General features: G+C 41.1%; 1 protein-coding gene across 1 annotated transcript in view; it reads right to left on the reverse strand.

Moving 5' to 3' along the window:
* The window catches only part of LOC124165534, a 335182-nt gene extending 325476 nt beyond the window's left edge, over positions 1 to 9706 (reverse strand). The window contains exon 1 of the mRNA XM_046542980.1: positions 7778 to 9706. Coding sequence (XP_046398936.1) covers positions 7778 to 8085 — 308 coding nt within the window. The 5' untranslated portion in view covers positions 8086 to 9706. The remainder of the gene's footprint in view (positions 1 to 7777) is intronic.
* Between the last annotated feature and the right edge of the window lie 9297 nt (positions 9707 to 19003).

The raw sequence follows: 19003 nt of genomic DNA on the forward strand, positions 1-19003 counted from the left end.
AAATAATGTTGGCAAATATAGTTTAAAATCATACAATAATAAATACTAATGATTATTTTTAAATGATCACAATTCAATGAAATTACTAATTATCCGACAGTAATCAAGAAGCACACATTTTTATCTCACCGAAAAATAAAACCGTGACTGCTGAGGAACGACAAATCCATTAAAAATCAACCCCATTTGCAGCATGTGTTACGCAAAATGCGTAAAATGTGCATGTCACAATTGAAATTCGGATGAAAAGAGATTTTAACTTCCGCGGAATGCTGCGAGATGACTTCGACGAAACGAAACGACAGAAAAAAAATGGACGAACCGGAAGGCAATCTCGCACAAAATTAGGCTTTTTTCATCCCGAGACGGATCCTCGTTTTTAATGCCCTTGGCAGCCTCCTCGATGTACCTACAAATCCAAAAACCCTTGGAATCTAGTATATGAGCTGTACATGAGGATGTAATGCGAGCTTTGTATTGCAATCAATTCCTGCAAGGCAATAATTGATTGATAACAATGGAGAAAATGTATCACTGATCTAATGAGTCTTCCGTCAGAGCGAACCTATTCAAATCAAGGTAAGTGTAATATAAATCATCCACGGAAAATGCTGTCGGAATAGGACACTCTGAATATAATCAATGCTCTGGTTTCACCAATTACTCACCATTGACCAACCAGAGAATATTCTACTCAACGAAAATCCATACCCGAAAAAATGAACACTGAAAAACTGAACATGCGTTAACAATCAAATATATCAAATTTCATTCAACAACGCGGAATGAAACAAAAATAAGATATTAAAGTCTAGCTTCCGTGAAATATACAATTTACGATGGCTTCGGAGGAACGAAGCGATGAAAACAAATCGGATGGATCTCGGATCATTATTCTTGCTTCCAGTTTTTATGGCATGGGCAATCTCAATGTATGTTGGCAACTATAATTTTTAATGCAAAGTGTTCCTAGTACTCTTCGTTGCTCTAAATAACTCTCCGTTGGGAGAGTTCTAGGAACTTTTTACCCTGACCGAAACCTGAAAGAAAATAATTCTTCAGCCGACAATGAATCTATGAAAAGCAGGGTTCCAATCATATAATATACCACGAAATGCACTTAAATGACGTAAAATATTTTTATTTTCTGTATGATCTCAACAACTATTTATGATTTTTCAATACAAAAACCAATCAACCCAAATCCAATTAACATAAATCCGCTAAAATTGTGCAAAAGGACATCCAATAAAAGCAATTCCCCTTCAATAACACATACGCGTAAAATACGTCTGGTTTTTCACCTCAAATTAAATGTCTCACTTTCAGCTTAATTAAAAATAAGTTGACTCTTACGACACGAAAGAATGGAAAAATACAATGTACACGAGGAAATATTTAAATTAAATTTCTCCTTTCTTCTGAGGAATATAACTCATTTTTCTCATGTCCAAAGCAAAATCATAATATTGGAGTTGACATCTTCTGGCTTAGCATTGCGGAAAGCAATAGTCGCAAGTAATTATTACACACAAACATAATATGAGCTTTTTAAAATAGCCAATCCTGTATAGAAATATCTTTCAATGCCTACTAAAAAGCCAAAATAATTCTTTAACCAATCAGCAGTAATCTCTCCTTGAGCTGCAAAGAGTGAACAAGTAGAAAAATACCCGATTATCAAGGTGCCAAAATATTTTTTTTCTCCGATTATTAATCATTATTGAACCAAAAAAACACTTCAACCCAGCGAGAAACATAAAACCTACAAAAAACAATGAATCCCGAGAAACGCTTCTTCATCAAAGACCTGATCCCCTTCAATAACACACAATGCCTAACATAAGCGATACACGTATGGGTCGGAAATGAAACTGAGCGAAATAAAATTCTAACTTCCGCGAAATTTAAAATCGAGGGATGGCTTCGAAGAAATGAAACAATCGAGAAAAAAAGAAAACAAAACTCGAACGAACCCGAGGACAATCTCGCGATTTATTAGCCTTTTTTTCCCCCGAACCGGAGATTATTTTGTTTTTTTTTTCTTTATAAGCATGCATACGTACAATCGCGATCAAAAGACAGGATGTGCGCATGCGCTGGCTCGCTGGAATAGGGGGCACGTGGTGAATAAAGGTGGAAGGGGCAAGGGACGCATGTGTTCGCTGGAGAGAATGAAGATGGGCCAAACCTGGGTCCGAGCGCTGCTGAAACAAGTGAACTGCTAGGAGGGGTGGGGAAATGGAGACGCGATTGGATTGACAGACAAGAGCGTTAAATGCCGGCGAATGGAAATAAACAACGCCGTTTGACTTTAACGCAGGCCTTGCGTGAATGGTGGACGGTCTAATTCCCTTCCGACGGATTTTAAGAAGACGCATCATTCCCGCTAGATCAACCGTATTTTGCATTGTCGTGGCGCATTCCTTGATTACAACTTAACGCCATCATCTTATATTTTCAGGAAATATAAAAGGGAATTTTTCACATTTTCAAGAATTGCGCATTTAAAAACTTAAGCATCGTGAAAGTAGTGAGGCGCGATTCTCATATTTGAGCTGCAGGCAAATATAAAAATGGAAAAATTTTAATTTTTAAGAAAAAAATATTTAAATTTTCAAGAGTAAGAGTTCCTCAATTCTTGGTTTATGTTATTGTGGTATATTAGGGAGAGTTTGAACTTGGGTTATTTGGTTCAAACGTTATTAGCTAGTTGTATGTTATTCAATTTAACATATTTTTCGTCTTATTATTGTATGATCTGTCATTTTACTGTGCTCTAATGTATGTGGAATCTTCATTCGTTTATTTTAAATCCCTAAAAGGCAAGAGCCAACTTATAGCTATATGTAATAATAGCTAAGTAAATAAATAACCTTGAGTCTACCCTATACACCCTGAGCATATCAAGATGAGATCTTAAATTTTAAGTAAGTCAAAATGTCATGAAATAAACCGGTTGAGCGGGAATGTTGTGGGCTGCTTAATACGTTGGTTTGAATTTTAAAGGATTTGTACATGAAGATTTCAATATATGTACCCTCTTTTATTTGAACTTGATAAGCTGACGGCGATTAAAATTACTTTCCGCGCTATAAATTCTGGCTGTTGCATTTAAAAGTCCCCATAATTGAAATGTATTCATTTGCCATTTGTTACGCTGCCTTGTAACTAACACCTGTTAATGTTAAAATATTTACTTATGTCCTTGGAAACGATAAATCGTCTATAGAAAAAGTCTGTCTAAAGTTTTGTTGCCTTCTGTATTCAAGATATTGCAAGTTAATACAGATTCTTACGTCGGTACTCGTCCAAATATTATAAATTGGTGGTTAATTCTGGAATAAATATGTCGCTTTGGACAAAAATTGTGATATACTGTTCGTCATACCATAAAAATTTATATAAAAATAAAACACACTCAAATTACAGGACTTTATGAGTTATTATAAAACTATGGCTGTAATGGAAGTTGAATCACGTTAATTTCAAGAAAACAGCGCAGCGTCTCATATACATGGAGGTGCGTAAATTTGTTAAATGTTAAAATTAAATAATGCATATTTTATGTACTCAAGTATTTTTTGACCCCGATGCTGTTTATGACTGCAGAAATTTTAAGTATAACATACGCCGATATTATTCTTTTTTAATCGCGCAGTACAGCGAACAGTACCTCCAAAATACCGAAATGGTCATGGGATATCTAAAGCCCTTTTTATGAAAGTCAACAGTAGGCACTTCCCCACCACACGACCATCTACCATTCCAACCTTTTTACAAGAAGCTTTAACGGCCTTAAGTGCGTATAAACAAGGCTACATACATACATTTAGATATCGCTTATCTTACCGAAAGTAATGCAAGAATTTCATACCTTGCACCATTGAGACGCATTCAGATAATCTAACTCCACAACCACCATTCCTTCGTCCTGAATCCTATCTTATCAGTTGGCTTCCTGTTATCAATCGCTACCAAGCATACCGTCAGGCAATCATCGGCTGGAATGCTGATGGAGAAAATACATTGCCCCGCGCTAGGGATCCCTATGAAAAAATTGTATAAACCTGTTTCAAATTTTTTTACATTCTTATACATTACAATGGCAATGTATAAGAATGTATAAAATTTGAAATAGGTTTATACAATACAATACCAATGCCAGCATATCCACTTCTTTACACTGGCCATCCACTGCCACAGAGCAAATGAAGGACATGACGCATATTTTCCTTGGAAATATTTTTACAGTATTCTAGCAATCTACCTCATTATTAATACGTCAACCAGGAAGTAAATAAAAGCATTCAAGTAAATGTTACTCTTCTCAGCTTACTTTTAAGGATATAATATACCAGGGCTAAGTATGAATTATATTTATGCCACAACAACTTTCATAAACACTGAAAAGCACATTTAAATTACACAGATACCAAGAACAGTTTTTCTTTACCACAAAATAATAAACTGCACTAAATTATTGTGTTAAATTATTTAGAGTTCCTTTTAAATTTGGATAAATAGATTGAGCACGATTTCATTAATGCTGAGGTGATAGCAAAACTATTCTTTGTATATTTGTGGTTTCAAGGAGTTTTTAAAGTCTTCCTGAAAGTTTTTGTACTCTTAATAGGCTTCATTTGCAGCCCTGAGGATTGAATGCGGTATATTACAAAACTTAGGATATGAATAGCTTTCATTCACCGAAACTCGCGACCCTGATCGATAATTTTCATGCTTTAACGCTAAAAGTCGAAACAAGGTTACATTATAATTTTGCAAAATTCAATGGTTTAATTCTTAGCTAATCATTTTTCACGTCTTAAGACACCTTGATCGTGGCACAATTTTCATATGACTAACATGATTTGACGTAAATCATAGCACTAATTTGATAATAGCTGGATAAAAGGGTGACAAATGACATAATATTCATGGCTAATGTTTCAAAGTAGAGTTTTACGCGACTACATATAATTTTTACTATGATTCTACCATATAAACAACTTCTTCATTTTCGGATCAGAACGAAAGGGCATAGCCGGATAAGAAGGTGAAAAGTCCCCCCTCCGAGATTTTTCCCGTGCTTGGGGTATGCGATTTGGGATCAAATAGGACGAACCTCCCCACATTTCCAGCCCGCTAGATGTCCACCAGGGCCGGCTAGATCGAAAATACGATTTTCACTCTTTTTTAAATATCTCGGTCAAGAATGCATATTTTTTAATACGGTTTGCGGAATTTGAAACCTTATTTAATCGAGCAGATTTCCAATTGTTTTCAAGAACTTTGAGCGGGACAAGAAGATATGGCGTCGATTTGAAAATTTCTAATGCATGTTTTCATAAAATATGCTTGAGAGGGCCAAAAAGAAAACACGTTTTCTGGAGGTGTTTTTTAGTACCTTTCGGCTGGCGTATTGAAACTATAACTTTTAGGTGGTGGAACATCGCGAAAAATGCGATTAAAAATATGCGATTTTGGCCATTTGGTTCAATGCTCTGGCCTTCCATAACACCCCTTTTTATTTATTATAGTAATCTACCGATTAAGTGGCGCACCACAGGGAGAGAATTGTATGGATACTGGTGCCGAAAATGGCTTCAGGGCCTCCGAAAACTGCCGGAATGTAAGAATATAGATTAAGAAAATGAGCTCGATTTGAGTTTTCCCCGCGTTGTATCTACGCACAAGTGTTGTTTCATTTGTGGATATACCGCTACAAATTATCTCCATCATGTTCCCGTAGAAGCTAGATTGCAGGTGAGAGGAGGTTGATCATTCCTTTCAAAAATGTGGTCTGTAAAGGTTATCTACATGATAAGCAGTTTTTACCTATGAAATTCCCACTTTCCGTATCTACGGCATAAGTATTTCCTTGCATGTTTCTAAAATTCGTCTATTTGTGGACAAAGTCGCATATTTATCTAACCGCAGTTTGACGGTGTGCTTCTGTGCGAACAATCTCAAAAAGAAAATTTCCTCCTAATGCCTCAATTTGGTTTTAAGACGGTAAAAAAAACTCAATGGGCAAAATGACCGATGAATTCCATGCAGATGAATACCAAGTACTACTACCAACTAAATGATTATACCTTTAAGGTGCACGCAAAGAATAAATATGAATTCATTGTATAACTAGTGAAAAACCTGATCTGCAATATAGAAATCCGTGCCCAAAGCCCGATCAAACGAATTTTCATAATAAATATAATCCTCAAGTATTCATATACAAGTATTCAAAAATTTATTCGTTCAAAAAAAACATTCATATTGTATACAAAGGTAACGAAACAGACTACCGCTTCCAAGAATGATGACTTGGTGGCGTAACTTTTATCACTATTGCCGGGCAATTGAAAGATATAATTCCAAACAAGTTTAATTACTTTTTTGCAGGACATTTCCTCCTCGGGTGTTCATGCTACTAGTAGCGGTAATACACTTTTGCGCGAAGAAAAGGAAACACAAATAAATTCGATTCAAAGAATTACGACATAAAAATGAAACTAAAGGCAAACCTGACTGGCAACAGCAAGATACGATTTTGAATTTTCCGGTCAATTAAAATGAATTTTAGAGGAAATAATTCCTTATTCATACCGCTGAAACATTTTAGTGTCGAAAGTGCATTCCTGAGCGGAAAAACTTACGACGACGCATCACTTCCGCTTGACCGACCTTCTTTTGTTTCTTCTCACTCGCGTGAAACTTTAGATATTATATAATATGATAATATATACATCCATTTGAAATCTTCACGCTTAAAAATTAGAGAAGAACTTTTCCAGCATTTTCCAGTACCTATCACAAATCTGAAAATTTTACATAAGTTTTTTTCTCACATATGAAAGTTACATAGCTCAGATTCAGGCAAGCAGAAAAGGTACAACACCACGTACCCAGAATATTTCAAAATTTTGGCTTCAGTTTTAAAGTAATACAGTAGGAAAGAAAAAGCACGATGAGTTGAATGGACGACGTGCATCCTCTTAAGGGCCCACACCGAACCATGTAGCAAGGGTGTCATAGAAGCTAGATATTTGTCACCACTTGGAGCGCATTATAATCGATTTTCAAAACCGTCCCCAGGGCGACGATCAGTTGAGAGCGATCCATTTTTTTAGTATGACTATCTGATACTAAAAAGTGTGAGGAATAGTATTGAAAAGTTGTGAATCTTACAATCTCTTCATCACGAATATAAATTTAGGTTAACATCCCAAAATATAGCGTCATAAAATAAAATATAAAAAACTTTGTTCTATTTCACATTCTGCATATCATGCTATCATCAGCCTGATGATAATGTAATATGCAGAAACCCTGGTCGTACTATTTAAAATAAAGTGTGGAATAGAACAAAGTACTTTTATTTTATTTTATGATGCTATCTGACTGCATATCAGGATATCATCAGGCTGATGATAGCATGATATCCAGAAACCCGGGTGGTTCTATTTAAAATAAAGTGTGGAATTAAACAAAGCGTTTTTATTTTATTTTATGAAGAAGTAGTTCCACAAAGTAACGCCGGGGACCGTGTCATATATTAAAATATAGCTTATTTCCTGTGAAATTCGAATCGCTCTACTCGTCAGCGACGCTGGTGACGACTTGTCTAAACCCATATAAATGCGAGATGAGTGACAGCACATCTATAAGCAGGTATAAGAACCTCTGTTGTAATATTCGTGCCCTACAGCTTCAATTCCGAAAGCGAACCCCTATCGGAAACTAGAGAAACCACCATAGGAATCCAAATGACACTCACCTAGGCCAAGTGTACACTCCGGACACCTCGAAGCCGTAGTGCCAAGACCCGGAGTAGGCGCCCTGTCCTTTGGGGCCGGTGCACACTCCGTGTCCGTGAGCCTTCCCGTCTTCCCAGCCGCCGCAGTAAGTCCCGCCGTCGTCGAAATCAAAGCGGCCGCCGCTGACGCGACCGCCGCCGCCGCCTGCACCCGCGGCCGAGGTCTGGGCCTGTGCGCCCGCCACCTGACCGGCGTTGACCTGCGACCCCTGACCCTGCTGAGGGCCCTGCGATGGGGCCATGCTACCGGAGGCCGGGGCGTTCTGCATCGCTATCGTCTTCTGTCTTCCTCTTCCTCGGCTCCCCCCTCGGCCGCGTGGAGATGGGAAGCCGTCTCCCCGATTTTTCGGATTCTACTGAGACGACTCGGGAGAGCTTTTTTGAACACTCCTACGGCCGAACGTATAGGAGTGCTTGAAGAGGGTGTTTTGTGTTCTTTAGCGTAGAAAGAGAAGGGTTCGGAGAGAGATTTTGTGGGGTCTTTCCGGGGGGTCGAACTGGTAAATTTTTTCTTTCTTCTTCCTCTAATCCCTTCGGGAGAACTCGTGAGAACTTTTCTTCGGGGTTGCGAGAAATATTATGGGGTATTTCCGTGGATAAACACAATCATATTATTAATAACGATGATTACTACGTGTATATATATTTTTTTCCTTTATCTTCTTCTCAACTTGTCGACAACACAGACGCGTCGTGATAAAAACTGTCGTAAAAATCCACACAATCGGATGATATTATGTAGCGGATCGCTTCCCAAAAAACACACACAAAAAATATATATATGTATATGCTATTAATATTATTATTATGTATTAATACGATATTGGCACACGTGGTTTCGGAACTGGGGAGTATGGGTAACGATGTCAACGATAATTCAAACTGGGATTACTAATATCCTCTCAGGCGAAGAACTTCTTCTTTCCAAACTTGGTACAGGTTCCACAGTGGGTGGATAGGTTTCAAACAATGAAATCAACACGAGATGCGAAAATCCACAAGTTTTCTTTCTCTCCTTATGCTTCGAAAACTTTTTCTTCTGCCGATAACTCCACAATAACAAATATTTTCACACGATCCAGGAAACGTATTCAATATTTTTTTTAAAACAGAACTGATGATTTAGTTAACGAAATGTTCCCTTTCTCACTAACAATGTGTTCGCTGAAACCACGAGATGATGGTGATGATGATAAAACCACAAGTTTTCTTCACAATACTTTCCTTAACCCGAAGAAAAAAATTCACACGATTCAGGATTCTCAAATCAAATCGGAGATTGGGTAAAATGAGTGTCGCTTTCTCTTCCGTTAAAAAAATCCCGAGTTCCCCAAGCCGCTAGATGGCAATAAAAAAAATCACGCAAGTCTTCTTCTCCCACGAAACTCTTCCTCTTCGGAACACACCACGAAGAAAAAAATTCCTCACAGAATTCCAGGAGATACGAAGTAAAACTTATAATTTCCTCAAAAATCGAACCGATGATTTAGGGTGAACTAAAAAAAACGTTGTCTTCTTCAAGTAATAATCCTCGTTCCCTCCCCCAAAAATATGCATTGATAAAAAAAAAGTCGAGAAAAAGGAGGCGTCAGGATACTCTGCGTTCGTTCTTCGCTTCGTTGTCTCCAGCCACCAGCAGCAACACCATTTCTCCTACCTTCCTCCTTCTCCACCTCCCTCTACTTCTCCTAAAACCATACACTTCTTCCCCCCTCTCTTGCGTTACCTCCTCCTGCGGGACCCCCGTTCCCTTTGTTGGTAAGAGAGCCGCGGCCGCCGACGGGTTTAGAGGCCCACCGTCACTACCTCCGCCCCGCGAGGCGATTCCCGACACCAGCACGGCGCGCTCTCGCTACCTCTCCCGTCTCTCTCTCTATCTCTCTATATCGTTCCCCGGGAAGAGAGAGAAGAGTCCAAAGGAGTAGGAGGGGGTGGGGGCGAAAGAGGGGAGGGTGGAGGGAGGCGGAGGAGTCACTTGCCGGGGAGGTGGGGACGGCGCGACGGTTTAAAACAAGAGCGTTGGGAGGGGTTGGACAGAGACTTCTCCCCCCGCGGGTGGTGAGGGCGCGCGGGCACAACTCACCGATCTCGCCGGTTAAAAATATATATACTTATCACCGCACCGAACCCTCGTATTCCTATCTTCCTCCACCCTTCGCGAGGTTCGGCCGACTCCTGAAGCCAACTCACACGACTCAACTCTCCTCGTAATGTCGAGGCCAACGCGAGTACACCGGAGCGACGCTGTCTTTCAGGGGAAAATGTTCATGTATATTGATAATATGAATGTACTTGATAAAACCGCTATCCTTATGTTATCCTCCCTTCACAAGATGTAGCTCAAAACCAACTTAAGAGCCTACTTCCTTCATTCCATCAAGCCACACACGATTTAACCACAGGGCCGCTGTCTTTGAGGGAAAAAATTGACACTCCTCACTTACGCGTATTAGATTTAAGAATTAATCTTTAAGATAATAACGCAATCCTGTTTTTATCATTCATTCACTAGGTTCAGCTCAAAACCAAATTAAGAGCCTCCTTACTTGATTTAACCAAGCCACACACGAGTTTACCGAATCTCATCTGTCTATGAGGGGAAATATTCGACACTTCTCGAAAATTTTTATTATATGTATAATGTATTAGATGGAACCTAAAACCAATTTTTATCCTTCACCCGCTAGGTTCAGTATCAAGCCAACTTCAGAGCTTCCTCACCTCATCATTTCAAGCAACGCACGTGTCCTTGAAGAAAAATTTTGCCATGTCTTCCCCTCAGATGAATAATATATTAGACAGCGCTCCACACTTTGTGACCGGTTAGATCATCCTCATTCTGCAAAGCCACACACGGGTACACCAGAGTGCTGCTGTCTTTCGAGAGAAAAATATCGACACTTCTTCCTCACAGAACGATTATATATTTGACGGGAATATCCACTACTCATGAATAGGAGGACGGTGAAGTCAATATGATAACACGTGCAATGGAGCAAAGAGCGGTGGCATTTAATACCTTTAATCCGCCGAGTTGGCTCTAAAACAAGCGCGATGTTATCAACCCGAGCTGTAGTGAGGTTATTCAAATTGCTCTCTGCCCAATCATACGGTTGAGCCACACAGCACTTCGCTTTTCACCCCGTCACTTCAAATACGTCCTTCCCCATGTACCTATTATCGGTTTATAAGTAAAATGGATCTCTGGTGTCTTTAGACCGAAAAAATGTGTGCACTTCTTCCTGCTTTTCAGAAAACTTCGCGAAAAAACTTATCACTCTCGGCTCTCAACCGAAAGCAAAGAGAAGGATGGCGAGCAAGCCTTGTATCTGGTGGGTATACAACGTCGAGGAACAACGGAACTGTTTCCGTGAGCTGAATCGCACGGAATATGAGCTTTCTTCCAGCGAACTCAGCGCGACCCGATGTTTTTTTTTTAACCCTCTCGGTCTTCAACTTCCCCTAATTTCCCGCACACGGACACACACACTCGCGTCACGCGACAGTCGCTTGTTTTTCGCTCCTCTTCACTTATTTGTTTTATTCGCGGAGTTCCAGCCGTCGCGGGCGGGGTATAACTCGGCAAGGCTGTAGTTATTTTTTTTATTTCTTCCGTGCTGCTCGGATTGCGGTTTACCCACGAACTGATTTGTGTTCCGTTAGATCGTTTAGGCACTCGCGTTTACCTTTCGTGACTAATTGTGCGGGGATATCCACATTCTTGGGGTAACTATGACGACACGCTGTTGGTAAGGGAACGAGGTACGTGGATAAGGTAAAAATCCACGCTTCACCCAACTGAAAATTCACTTTTTCTCACTTCAGGTATCAACACGGGAGTATCACGAGTTTAAAGGCAGAGCGGGAGAGGACGGTGGTTTGGTTGAACTATCAGTCCTGAGAGATGGTATGGAATTTTTTTGCGCGCTGCACGCGTGTCAGTTCAAATATATGCGTCGGTATCTCTCATAAAAATTCCACTGCTGAGAACCAAGTAACAGAATAAGAAGATCAAACGATAAAACTTTTTCAAGTAAGAAGATAAAAGGGAAGAGGGTATGTGGGCGAAAACTTTTCTAAAATATCGGACGGAACTATAACTATAGGGACCAAGGCTTGAGTAACTGGAGTAGCGGCCACGTGGATGGTAACTTAGCTACCAAAAGGAATATCAAGGGATAGATATTCAGTCGATTCACCACAAAGTGCGATATAATATGTTTTTTGCTAAAAAATTAAAGATCTTGAAATGTACAGAGACAGAAATCGAGCCATGAGGGAAAATTACAAGTTAAGAAGAAATATTTAAGTATGAAGTATGCGTCCATGAGAAATGTAAGCCTGAGAAAACTTTGCACTCCTGATAAGTCGTTTTCCATTGAGGCATCGAACCAAGTTTATTATTATGGGTCCGAACCAAGACGTTACAAAACCTTTTCGATAGCTGGAGTGAGGGATATTTAACGCAAAAGCAGATGCGGAAGTACGAGGTAATAATTAAACAAATTAAGTAAGAAACGAGATAAAATCGTATTGTTATTGAGATGTGATAAATGGTAATATATTTTCTGACGGGGAGCAAAGGAAAAAAATAATAAATCGGGAGAATTCATGCAAATAAATTATATAAAATAAACGTCCAGGGATGCACAAGAAATTCTAGAGCTGGTTCACAAAAGTTAAAAAAAAAATAATTATCCTAAAAATTTTCTCCGTTTTTCGCCCAACTATGAGTATAACCCCTTCAATCGATCTAATCTGCAGATCGCACACGTTTTCCTTGAGGAGAGAATTTCAATTAAAGTCGTGTGTCTTTACGCATGTGAAATACTTAACACAAGGGAGAAAGAAACAAAAGACAAAAACCTCCCTGTAGCCTCAAAAATATTTTGAATCCTTTTTTGAAGTTTCCAGGCGGAAAAAAGCTTTTTTCCCCCCAAAAATCTTCAAAACTGCCCGAAATAAAGGGACCTACGCGAAGAGCTTGATCAAGAGAGGTATCATACGAAACACTACGAGAGTACACAAAATATATTTTAGAAACTCTCTAAAAACTATGCCTCCCTACGTTTTTTTAGCGCGGCACACCTTTCTCCAGCTCATATCTCACACTTTTACCTCAATAAGTCCACCTACTAGTCGTAAATATGGTTTAAGTAGGCAAAAAGTATAATAAAGTAGCTTAATCGAGGGGATAGAACAAAATCTCGTACAATTTTCCTTTTTAAAAATTTGAAAAATATGATGTAGTCCTTTTCATCACCATTATCAAGGGGGATAGGAGGCGCTTTTATATGCATTTACTCCCAAAAGCTACCGTACTGAACGCATCTGTAAAACGACACACCTTCCACTATCTCCTAACGCAAACTTCTAATCCCAATACCACAGGCGCAAGGATAATTAGGATACAATTATAGACACGGAAGATAATAACATGAGAATGATTGAACTAAATCCTCTCAAAACCCAAACTGTATATTGAGTCCATCTGTAATTGTAAAACGCTCTTTTTTTACTCATAAACTCTGAAATAAAACACACTACAGAACACCTTCGTACCACGACACAGCTTCCTTCAGCTCCTATCCCACAATTTAAAACCCCACCAATCCACTTCCTGGGCGTGGGGATGGATAGGGCGAAAGAGCAGAGAAAGATAAAGTGTGGGGGACTAATTCTTCTCCTCCTCCACTTCCCCTGTTCCTCCTCCTCCTCCTACCTACTCCCCTTCCTCCACCACCAACCCTCCTCCCACCCTACGCTCGTATTATTTCGGTATCAGCTGCTTTCCGGCGCTCCCAGAGAGAATCCTTTGGCCACCTTCTCCTCCTCCTCCTGGCTACTCGTTAGGCGGTGCGGCGGCGAGCGGGCATCGGCGGCGGCGCCGGCTAGCGGAGGGGCGGCTGCCGTGGTGTGGGAGCGGTCGGTAGGGGAGTCCGCCGCTCTTCCAAGAGGTTCCATTCTGAGGACGGAGGGAGGTCGGGTAGAAAAGGCGCGGGGAGAGGCTGTGGAGAGTAGCAAGGAAAAGGGGTGCCCCCTTGCCGCTCCTCCTTCACCGCTCCCTCCTACGCCTCCCTCGGGTGCGTGAACCACGGAGGCGAACAAGAGGTGCACGGATGTGTAGGTGGATGTTTGGCGTCCAGGTTGGAATGGAATGGCAATGCAGGAGGAGATGGATCCAGGTCGGCGCGTCGCTCAAAATCTCCAGCGCGAAGTATGAGGGAAATGAGGGAAGGGAGGGACTTCTTCTGGTCAGTCACGCTTGACCCACTGGAGAGTGGAAGTATTTCCTCCCAGAAGACTTTGCAGAGGTCCTCAAGAGGTCACTGAATATTTCCACTAGATCCTAATGAAAGGGATTCGGGGATTTCAGTCTTCCGTTAACACTTCCCAGAGGCCTTAGGGCCCCCTGGTGACTGTAGATGGATTCTTGTGAGAGCCTTCAAGACTGTTACGGATGAGTGCAGTTCATTCCTCCATGACGACATAACAGAGATCCTCAGGGTTTCCATATGATGGTAACTGAAACCAAAGAGAACTTCCGAGGCCTAGATAAGGGTGGTGGTAGGACAGCGCTCCACTCCGGTGATGTCCTCACAGAGGTCCTGAGGATTCCTTGAATGCCGTCAAAGGATTCTTATAAAACACCCAAGAGTCTATGATAGATTAAGAGAGTTCAATCCTTCATATAGGTATTTCAGGGGTTTTTAAGATACCCCGGAGACTGCCACTGTATCCTTCCGACAACCTCCAGGAAGACCTTTCGGTAGTCTACAGTGTCGCCTGATGGCTATAGATGGATCTCTACAAGAACACTCACGACCCTGAGAGGGATAAGGTGCTTCAGTTCTTAGGGAGGTCTTTCCACAAATCCTTATGGTTTTTTGGTGATGGCACTCAGTCCTCCAGAGGATAAGGATATCAAAGAGACAAATGCCAAGCAATAAACCGAACCGTGGTTTTCACCTACTAATAGATTTTCAATCAACACAGAAAATCCTGTAAACTCCAAGTACCAGTCCATTAAAATGAAGCATTTACTTCGCTTATTCCTTCAAATGCTGCCTTCGCTCTGCAATACGAACTACGTTCCTTTCAATGATGAGTAGACTCGTGAAAAAATCTTCACATCCGAAAATTCTTCGTCGGATACAACTCTGAATACTGAATGGTAGGATACGCAAGTATTCCTTTATCTGATCCGCTACTTACCAATATGTTTTGGTAACTTACAGAAAATATTACTTACTGAAAATCAGGGTGGTTAATTAAGTGGCGCGGGTAGGTCTTCTCACGAGAATGGTCCCAGCGATAAGGAGGCTCAAAGATTATGACCTCATGTCATTCTTATCTTCAACAAGACACTGCGCTATACGACAGGCAGAAAGGCTCATAACAGTGGCGTTGAAAAAAAATCTGAGAGAATCGCCGAAAGCGGTATGAAAATGATGGCCGAATTAATTATTCTCCTTCATCCGCGAGGAAGGTAGTTTCTTAGGGCGGGAACTGAAAGGGACGACGTGAAATATTAATTCGACCGGGGTACGGGCTGGCTGAGAGAGCAAGGCGATTAACTCTGGGATCGGAGAGCATGAGAAGGTCGCGCCACCAATTTCACAAATGGACTCTAGAGAAAAATCCGGCGAGGTTGGACGAACACTCTCAAGTGATCAATCTCTTCACACCTAAATTCTCCTGGTATTTCGTCGAATTAAAAAATATAAAGTGGAAGGAAAAATTTCGCGGTCACGATTTTTTTGTTCCACAAAAATGACACACATTGGAAGGGTGGAAGATTGGACTTACTCTTAAGAGATCAATCTCTTCACACCTAAATTCTTCTGGTATTTCGTCGAATTAAAAAAAAGGGAACGTTTTTTTTTATTCCACACACACACACACCTTGGGGTGGCGATGGGAGCTCAGGGGTGTCAGAATTCTCCCTCTATCTCACTCAACAAACCCCTCGAGACCCTATGAATGGGAAGGTGGAGAAATATCGCGGCGGCAGCAAGAGAGAGCCCCTTAGCGCCTAACCCCTCGCCTTAGAAGCCGCCAGAAGGGGAATGGAAGAACGTGAAATGGTAATGCTCGAATGGAAATAGATCTACTTTGCCCTCCTCCTTCCACACACGCAACTAACCCATTCGTATACGCGCAAGTATTTCTTTTTTTTTTCTCTTCTTCTTCTCTCACACGTCCCGATCAAAGAGGATTATATTTAATGCTGCCTTTCCCACCTCCTCTCTTTCTCTCGATCCTCCAACCAACACCGCCCGCCACAGACCCCAGCGGCGACGGCAGATATTCGCTTCGGGGGAATTCCGAAGCCCGCGTGCATTTATTTTGAGAGTCCGCGACTGTTAAGAGGGGTTGGGGGGGGGAAGACTCGTGTGGAGGGGGTGTTTTAAAGGGGGACTATAGGTAGTGGGGATGAGAGGGAGAGTAAGGGAGAGGGTTTGGAGGTTTGTGCTGGAGAGGGGATGGAACAGATCCGGGATAAGAGGATGCGGGCGGAGATCGCCTATAGGACTCTACTATAGGACTCAATAGCCGTGATTGATTCAGGGCCGCCGAATCGGACGAATTCGGGGCGTTTTAAACGGTTTCAAGAGGATTTAAAGACATCAATAACACGCCGCTCTTGTGGTAGTCGGCAACAAACAATACAATACCAAATCCTACAGGAAATAGGTCTATTACAGCCACCTCCCATAAAGCTAAGAATTGAAAAACCAGTACCGCGAAATAGGGCGTTTTAAACGGTTTCAAAAGGCCTTATATTCATCATTAACACGTTGCTCTTGCGGTATTCGACAACAAGACAAACCAAAACCTGTCAGAAATAGATCTGTTACGGCCACCTTTCATAGAATTATGAATTGAAAAGCCAGTATAAACAATATAAATAAGGCGTTATATTATTTGGGTATTCTTTTGACGGTTTCAAAAGGTCTAATAGACACCAACAACACGTTGCTCTTGCGGTATTCGACAACAAAGCAAACCAAAACCTGCCAGAAATAGATCTATTGCATCCACCTCTCATAGAACTATGAATTGAAAAAACAGTAGCGCGAAATAGGGCGTTTTAAGCTGTTTCAAAAGGTCTTTCACACATTAATTACACGTCACTTTTGTGGTATTCGTCAACAAGGCAAACAAAAACCAACCGGAAATAGATTGGTTGCATCCACCTCTCACGGATCTATGAATGGAAAAACTAGTACCGCGAAATAGAGTTTTTACTGTTTGAAAGCATATTATCTCAAATGCTATCGGATTAAATCCATAACACTTTGCTCTTGTGGATAAAAATAAGATTTATCCTTGCCCTCTCTCGAGAATATGATTCGCCCAAGCACTATGAAATTGCCTGACCAAGTATGTCATGAAAAAGTCGGAAAGTTCAAGAATGAGTATTGCTTATTGGAGCCTATTTTAAGTTCGCAAATATTTTGAATACGAATTCCCTCTCATTGCCTGTGTGGACTAAGGGAGTACAATGAGTCAATTAATAATTGGAATTGATCTATTTGTCATATTAACGGCAATAATAGTCGTTCAAGCAAAAGTGTATCTAGAAAAATAGTTGTAGTTACTCTTATTTAGTGTTGTTTTTTCTGAAATTACTTAAACTCAATTTATAATTCATTCAAATACTAACGTATGTTTGAACTGATAAAATCTGACGTTCTTATGCTAGCCTTAAAAGCGATCTGAAACATCCCAATGCTGCCTTTATCAAAGATACACTCTGGGAAAAACTGTAACCTGAGTGATAATCATGGGGATAAAAGAATATTTGTATTAATAACGATCATGGATATCCCGTAAACCACTAGCGAAATAACGCGGGGGTATAAAAGATATTTACTACTCGTAATATTCCCCAATTTCTAATTTTTCACAAATATCTCAAGAGATAACTCACGAATAATTTGAGATGCATAACATTTTGCAAAGCAGTAGCTCCTAGAATGATTTTCCAAATTTTAAAAGTAGGTGGGATGTGTAGTAAGAGGAGTGTTGCAATGGAGTTCGCAATGAGTCGCACGTCGCAAAATAGCGGAGGCCTTTTTGGCTTAACTTCCCTCTCAACACCCCCTCCAAGGTAACCGACTCAGCGCATGACTGTTCTATCGAAAGAGGTCAGTGATTTGTACGACGGTACGCGGGAATCACTAACCCTCAGCAATATGTCAGGCTAATTCTTACTTCCGGAAGACCCATGAACAACGTTTCAGGTTCAGTCTCCCAAAATAATCTTTAAGGGACCCATTGGGTTACAAAAACCCCTGACGGCTGTCACAAGGTCTCAATCAGAACACAGAATGTCTGACCGGTGAATTTCGGCAGGCGACGTTACAACTCAAAAGCAGTGCTTAGGAAGACACACAAGGAACCATTGAAACACATGGGAAAAATGTTTGCTTAATACTCAACGTTTCGCGTGATAATTCGATATGGAATTCGAACGTCCACAGTAATTACATCAGCTCGATCGCTCTCACCAGCGAAAATTAGCCTCGGGGCTCCACGCTCAGATCTACAGGTGGAGCGATCATAAATGTAAAATAAAATGTGAGAAAGCACAACAAAGCGAAAACAAATTTCACCTGAGGCGTTCTACTGATCGGTGTAAGTTATGGCTTTACCGGAGCATGCAGAGAAAAGCATGGACCGAGAAGAAAATGATAAAACCCATCCACCTGCTGCCTCACATCCCAGGATTGACCTCCAGACCACGGGGTAGCAAACATCTGTCGCCCCTCAAGATGCGTGAGGGGTGTCTGAAAGCACATTCAACGTGTTTTCCACAACCACCTACCTACCCGTCTCCCGCTCAGCGATTTCGTGTTTTCGTGGGGATATCCCGAACGACATGAATAAGTCAGAAAGGAGCTATCGATCTCCACGTTACGTTTCCACGACCCAACTCCCGGACAGGAATGAGCAACTCCTGTGGATTTCGGGGAACACTTGGAATCTCCCCGAAGTCTCCGAGGAGTCGATAACACACTGCTAGGGGGCCCACGTCGGTTCTAGGGTCCAACCGTGGCAGTGGAAAAGGGTGGGGGACAACCTTTTTAATAACAGTTGGCCACTGTATGGGGATGTGGGGTATGTTTACAACTGTGAGACGGATAGTGTGGATCGCGTTGGGGGTTAAAACGTCACTTC

The sequence above is a fragment of the Ischnura elegans genome, chromosome 9, assembly GCF_921293095.1.
Source record: "Ischnura elegans chromosome 9, ioIscEleg1.1, whole genome shotgun sequence".
Lineage (NCBI taxonomy): Eukaryota > Metazoa > Arthropoda > Insecta > Odonata > Coenagrionidae > Ischnura > Ischnura elegans.